The sequence below is a fragment of the Oryzias melastigma genome, linkage group LG8 (genome assembly GCF_002922805.2).
Source record: "Oryzias melastigma strain HK-1 linkage group LG8, ASM292280v2, whole genome shotgun sequence".
NCBI lineage: Eukaryota > Metazoa > Chordata > Actinopteri > Beloniformes > Adrianichthyidae > Oryzias > Oryzias melastigma.
In genome coordinates this window covers 23,192,032-23,198,691 of record NC_050519.1, presented here as the reverse complement: position 1 = coordinate 23,198,691, position 6,660 = coordinate 23,192,032, and the positions used below count along the sequence as shown (strand labels likewise).

At 43.9% G+C, this 6,660-nt stretch overlaps 1 protein-coding gene across 2 annotated transcripts in view; it reads right to left on the bottom strand.

Annotated features, from left to right (window-relative positions):
- wipi1 (WD repeat domain, phosphoinositide interacting 1) overlaps window positions 1-5,823 on the bottom strand; it is a 13,050-nt gene extending 7,227 nt beyond the window's left edge. Inside the window, exons 1-5 of one of the 2 annotated variants that reach the window (XM_024291355.2) lie at window positions 5,494-5,823; window positions 4,864-4,946; window positions 1,210-1,379; window positions 903-999; window positions 215-312 (exon numbers count right to left, since the gene is read on the bottom strand). In XM_024291355.2, coding sequence (XP_024147123.1) covers window positions 215-312; window positions 903-999; window positions 1,210-1,379; window positions 4,864-4,946; window positions 5,494-5,582 — 537 coding nt within the window. In that variant the 5' untranslated portion in view covers window positions 5,583-5,823. The remainder of the gene's footprint in view (window positions 1-214; window positions 313-902; window positions 1,000-1,209; window positions 1,380-4,863; window positions 4,947-5,493) is intronic. The other variant, XM_024291356.2, reaches the window with a different exon arrangement.
- Window positions 5,824-6,660: the final 837 nt, after the last annotated feature.

The window sequence follows — 6,660 nt, the reverse complement described above, 5'->3', positions numbered from 1 at the left end:
GGAGGATCATTATTATTATTAATAATGTAGAACTGAAGGTAAACTGAACAAATTTGTTATTTCAAACTGGTAGCTCTTCGTATGACTCAGTACCAATGAAAAGCTCTCAGTTTCATAAAGGTTGGTGACCCCTGTTCTAAATCAACCACTAGTGTGAGTGGAGTGCAGCACTAATGCTGTAACAGTGGGTCCTCTGTGATGAAGTGACCCTCACCAGAGTGTTGGCACCATACACCACGATCTCTCCGGTAGTGGCACTGCCGGGGTACGCCAGGAAGGAGTTGGAATTATTGATGGAGAGAGCGCAGAGACCTGCAGGAGAACAATGTGCAAAGTCACCTCTGTGGAAAATAACGAGGGGATAACGCCCGACGAGGTGTCCATTATCAGAAATGAATGGATGACGCGGAGGTGTGAACTGTCCAAAGCAAAGTTACCCCTTAATGTTTTTTTTAAACAGATGACAAAACAAAAGTTTTTTTAAAGTAACAAAATTCACATGTAGTTTTCTAGATCACTCTGATTGAAGAAATATTAACCATTATCTCTGATCATTAAATGTGAATCAATCAATATACTTTATTAATCCCCTGGGGGGAAATTCAACAAATAAACTATTTCAGTCATTAAGGAGTAAAATGATTTATAAGCATGTGTTTACTCTGTAAGCTATAAAGTAAGCAGGAAAGAAAGACAGGCAGCAAACTAGACGTCAGTGCTTGTATGGATTAGATTTTGACTCTGTTGAATTGGTGACATCATATCTACTGCTTAGACAGTAGTGAACAGGATGTCCAAATTCCTTTAAAATTAAGGCACTCTAAAGTTTTTTAGTTGTTTGAGATCCGAGTGGGAATTCAGACATAATCATGATCATTGCAAACTGCAGCCAACGTTTTTACCTGAGGGGTTTGGCGGCATGTTGACCAGAGTCTGGATCAGCTTCATGTCTTTGATGTTGTGAATATAAATGGATTCTTCAAGGCACACCACTAACCACTGAAACACAGCAGCCATCAAAGAGGATAAAAGCAGAAGGAAGTGAAATGTTTCAAACAATCCTAACAGGTTTCTGCTAACACTCCCTGAAAAACCCTCTGTGTTCCCCTATGTCCACTACATTCAAGATATTTAGTGAAGATTTGGATTTCTCCTCTCTGTAACAAATGTAAAGAAGCACACACATGCACAGTGTAAGGAGAAGATCACCTGTCTGTTGAGCTTCACAGACAAGATGTTGCTGGAATAGCTGTAGTTGCAAATCTCTGTTCCCTTTTTGAAGTGATAGATGTTCATGCGCTGAGGCGTGGCACTGCTCACCACCACCACCAGACTGCTGGAGAACAGACGCTCCACGATGAAGACGTCAGGAACCTCTGCTGATGAAGAGCAGACACAAACTTTGATACAGGAATGCTTCATCAGACTACAACAGAGATGAACACAACAGCAGATTCAAGGTTTGTTATGTCTTAAAGCAGATCTGACTGTTTCTGAAACACTTCCAACAGTTTCGTTACATCCATCCATCTTCTTCCGTTCATGCGGACCGGGTCATGAGAGCAGCAGTCCAAGTAATGATTCCCAAACTTCTCACTATTCGGTGTCTTCCTCCAGCTCCTCTGGGGGGACCCTGAGGTGTTCCAGGCCAACCGAGAGACGTAGTCTCTCCAGCGTGTCCTGGGTCATCCCCGGGCCTCCACCCAGTGGGACATGCCCGGAACACCTCTCCAGGGAGGCGTCCAGGAGGGATCCGGATCAGATGCCTGAACCACCTCAACTGGCTCCTCTCGATGCGGAGGAGAAACGGCTCTACTCCGAGCTCTCTCCGGGTGAATGAGCTCAACACCCTATCTCTAAGGGAGCGTCCAGCCACTCTCCAGAGGAAACTCATTTCAGCCGCTTGTAGTCGGGATCTCGTTCTTTCGGTCACGACCCAGAGCTCATGACTATAAGTGAGTACTGGAATGAAGATCGACCGGTAAATTGAGAGCTTTGCTTTCTGGCTCAGCTCTCTTTTCACCACAACGGACCGGTACAGCGACCGCAAAATGGTGGACACCACTCCAATCCGCCTGTCGATGTCACGCTCTGATCTTCCATATGTCGTGAACAAGACCCCAAGATATTTAAACTCCTCCACCTGAGGTAGGAGCACTCCACCCACCGAGAGAGGAGAAACTACTTTTCTCCAATCAAGAACCATGGCCTCAGATTTAGCGGTGCTGACCCTCATCCGGTCTGCTAACCGCTCCAATACATGCTGGAGGTCCTGGCTCGATGAAGCCAACAGAACAACATCATCTGCAAAGAGCAGAGATGAAATCCTGTGGTTCCCAAACCAGATCCCCTCCGGCCCCTGGCTGCGCCTGGAAATTCTGTCCAATACAGTAAACTCAAGTATACATGCTTTAAGAAGGTTGCTCCCTTTTTGGCTGGAAACTTTCCACTGTAAGCAGACAGTGCTTTGCCCCAACAGGCTGTTCTTGCAGGTCCAGCCCTGTCTCAGCATGCAGCCTGTAAAACCCACAGCAACCCTGCTGCGGTGGTGTGGCCGGACTGACTCTCCCAGATCATATAAGCAAAGCACCTATTTGTCAAGTAACAGCAAAAAGCTCTGCTGGGAGACCTGCACCTCCACATAGTCTGACTCCACACCAGCTCTGACCGGCAGCAGCAGCCACCCCTCAGAAGGACCCTTTAGCGGTCTACGTGGAGCTCCAAAGACTGTTAAGGAATCTGTATTGCATTTAGACGTTCTAAATTCAAAAGTCTTAAAGAATTCTCAAATGCACATCTTCAGGTTGACAAAAAATACCATCTTGAACAGTAAATATAACAAAAGTCAAGTCAAGAGTGACCGTGGGGCATGGAATTCCTTCCTGTCTTTTTTAGTCAAAATCATTGCAACTAATATTTTGACTCCAGAAAAACCGTCATCACCATGGTAACTTCTCTTTCATTAACACTTCTCTTGTCTGTGGAAGTTCTCGTTTATCAAGGTGACATCTTGAAGTTCAGTCATAGCAATGGACTTCAAAATCTTCAGACTTGGTACCAAGTACCAAGAGGCTTCATCAATCTGAGAGGATTCAGTCCACATTTGTATTCTCCCACATTCCTGCAGTGTGATGGCTTTTTAAAGAAACAACAAAAAGGAGGAAGTGTATATGCCTCTCCTCTTATAACCCCCCTGGCTCACCACAGGGCTGTTTGTGTGGTCTCTCTGAAGTTTTGGTCTTATTTGGAATAATGATGTCTGCACATTCCAGGAACGCCGCCTGATTGTTGTTGTTGGTCTTCTCTCTAGAAAATCTTATTTTGGAGTTCACTGTAATTTAGTGCTCCGTGAATTCTTGCACCTCCTTAAATTTTTACCTTTGGCCTGGTGTCATCTACATATCTGAACCAGTGGGATGGTGTTGATCCCTAGAAGAAGTACATAGCTTGCTTCTCCCCTACCTCTATGGTATCAGTTGGGGAGTCCATAGTACAGTCGTGCTTCTGCTCATAGAATTCAGCTGACCTGACAACTATCCAGAACACCATCACTGATCCCCTCCATAGTCTGGGTAAGCCACTAGAGTTCATGTCTAAGGAGGCTGGGTTTTCACAGAGCGCCGTGTCAAAGCAGATCAAAGGAGAGTCTAATACTCCTGTCAAAGTCAAGGCCCAGGGCCGGATCCGGCCCTCCAGATCATTTTATTTTATTATTATTATTATTAATGACCCGATGTTATCTTGTGCTCATTTCTAACTTGTATAATTTTGACAAAATATATTTTAATGGAGAGTAAAATATTGAAAGTTATATAAGGTTTAAGTTGATTTATTCTGGAATAATATTCCTGCCTTTTTATTATTCATAATTATGTTAAAAAGTTTCAGTTTTAAAGTTTTAAAAGAATTGTCATTATGATAGCTTTTTGGACTACTTTGGTATTTACTAAGATTTTTTAGGTTATTTTGGAGTTTAGCTAATATTTCAGCTACATGCTAGCTGTTTTGGCTACTTTAGGCTTTCTTCAAAACTTTTTTAGGCTGTTTTGGAGTCAGGCTAATATTTACATTCTAGCTATTTTTGGCTAATTTAGTATTTTTTCAGTTTTTTAGGATATTTTGAAGTTTAGCTATTTTTTTCACCTATATGCTAGCTGTTTTGGCTAACCAGTTTGGTTTTTTTTTTTTTTTTTGTTTTTGTTTTTTTTTTTAGTTTTTCAGACTAATTTGGCATTTAGCTAATATTTTAGCTGGCTTTCAACTTCAGCGTTTTCAGCTATAAATTTCAGCATCTTCAGCGATCAAATTCAGCTTCCAGCATTCACACTAGCATCATCACAGGTAATGGTATTTATCTAGTTCATAATTATGTTAAAAAGTTACTGTTTTAAAGTTTTAAAATGTAGTTTTAGAGTGTTCAATAAATGTTTATCCTGTTAGACCTAAGGAGTGTTTTGGATATTGGTCCCTTGTGTGATTGAGTTTGACAATCCTGATCTAATAGAAACCCAAAATGTATCAGGAGAACATGCTAGAACCTACAGACATCCAGAAACAGAGAGATGAGGTTGAGGAACAGCTTCAAAAACCACCACGTTCAGGCACATGCAGGAGATGGACTACAACTGCCCAGATCCATGTCTAAGCCTGGACCGACAGAGGAAATGTCTCAACTGGAAAAAGTAGAAGAAGAACTGGACTGTTGGCCAGAGGTCCAAGGTCTAGTTTTCTGCTGAAAGTATTTATTTCATTTGGGAATCATGGCCGAGTGTTTGGAGGAAGGGTTTTCTGACCAAGTGACCAAGAAATGCAGGAACGATGAGATGTGATGGAAAACGTTGAACTTGTTAGCAGAACACTGACCGTTCTCGTAGATGCACTCCAGCTTTTCTACAGTAGAAAGAGAAAAGATCTTGTAGCCTGTCCTTGTTCCCACAGCCAATGACCTGCAACACACACATGCACTTTTACTCTCAGCAGAAACTGGAACATTGACCCATCCACAACTAGGGGTTATTCTGACCAATAGAATGACTGAGTAATAACGGTCTATTTCTCGATTGAAGTCTACGGGATTTTTGCTTCTTGAAGTCAGCAGGTACTTCCTGTTTGGAACGCTGGGGGAAGGGACACTCAGTCCAGTTATAATATACAGTCGATGGGAGCAACTTCGCCTCCCTTCCCATTTCTGAGAACTTGTGGCTGCAGGGAGCTGGTGGTCTGCCCCCGACCTCCCTCTGGTCATAGAGGTTTGCCCTTTTATTGACTTGCTGGTGTAAGAAGCCACCTAGTGGTCACTTGGTGAACTGCTCTGGCTTCAGTGTTATTTCATCTTAAACTCTGCTGTTTGGTGGTTTGAACATCAGAGTTAACAGCATCAGAAAGCTGTGCTGCAGGAAGCCATGTGACGCTGCGGAGTGACGTCATGACCGCTCTGCGCCAGCGGAGGACCTGGCCTGGTCCCTGCGGGGGGAGCTGCGTCGTGGTTCTTACGTAGAGTCTTGGTTGAAGGAGGCGCATCCGAACCGGGGCCGCGGCTCGTCTGCTTCGCCCGCGGCGCCCGCGCCTTCCGCCGTCTCCATCCCGACTCCCAGCGGCCTCCTCCTGCAGCTCCGCACCGGACTGGAGGCCCGGCGGCGGGATCGGCCTCACCTCCGTCCTCGACGTGGGCTCCAACCGGGAAATGCGGGGGGAGTCATCCACAGCTGACAGTCCCGGGCTGGGTCTCCGTCCCGATCGGAGGCTCGGTGATTCGGAGGTTGCGGAGTAGCAGAGCAAAACAAGAACAGCTGGCGGAAGTGCGTCACACCTTCCTTCTCTCCGATTAGCCCAAAGTCAAACCACATTTTCGTTGTTCCTTCGCTGATTGGTCAGAGTTAGAGAAGCTTGTTGCCATTGGCTGACTCAGCAGTTCAGCTTTGTGTACGTCCATTCATGGAAAATGAACTAGAAAAAACGGGGGAACGCCTGAGTGACGTCATGGCTACTGTCCATCGCCTTCAGGAACATCAGCTGTTCTATGTTCTATGTTTTCCTGCTTTATTTTAAGATGAAAATGTAATTAATTTCACTCTGGGCTTTTATTTTGAAGGACGAGTGACGGTAACTAGGAGAGGCTCCTCTGAAGGCTGTGCTGGGGTGTGCACCAGACTGAAATCCTGTTCATATGAGACAGGGGTGTCAAACTCTAACACAAGTGGCCAAAATCTAAAACACACCTTAGGTTGCAGGATAAACATTTATTGAACTCTAAAACTACATTTAATCCCTACATTTAAACTAAAACTAAGCCCTGAAGTTGAAAGATGAATATGCTGAATCTCATAACCAGTTAAAATATTAGCTAAATGCCAAATTAGGCTTAAAAAAAAGTGATCAGTGATCATAGACACCACTGCTTTAAGTGGACACTGGAGACAACAGCCGTCAGGATATAAAAGCATTTGGAGACTTATTAATGGAGGCAAGTCTCCTTCAAAAGTACACCCTGCTATGTTTTTTGTTTGTTTGCTTTTTTTTGCTTTGGTTTTTCTAGACAGTTTCCATATTTCCAACCAGTCCAGTTAATTGTCCAAAAAGACTTCTAGGTATTTATAGGTGGTGGCCTATGTTTGGGTTGTCCCTTATTTAGATTTCAATAACCTTCTTTTATTATTAAAA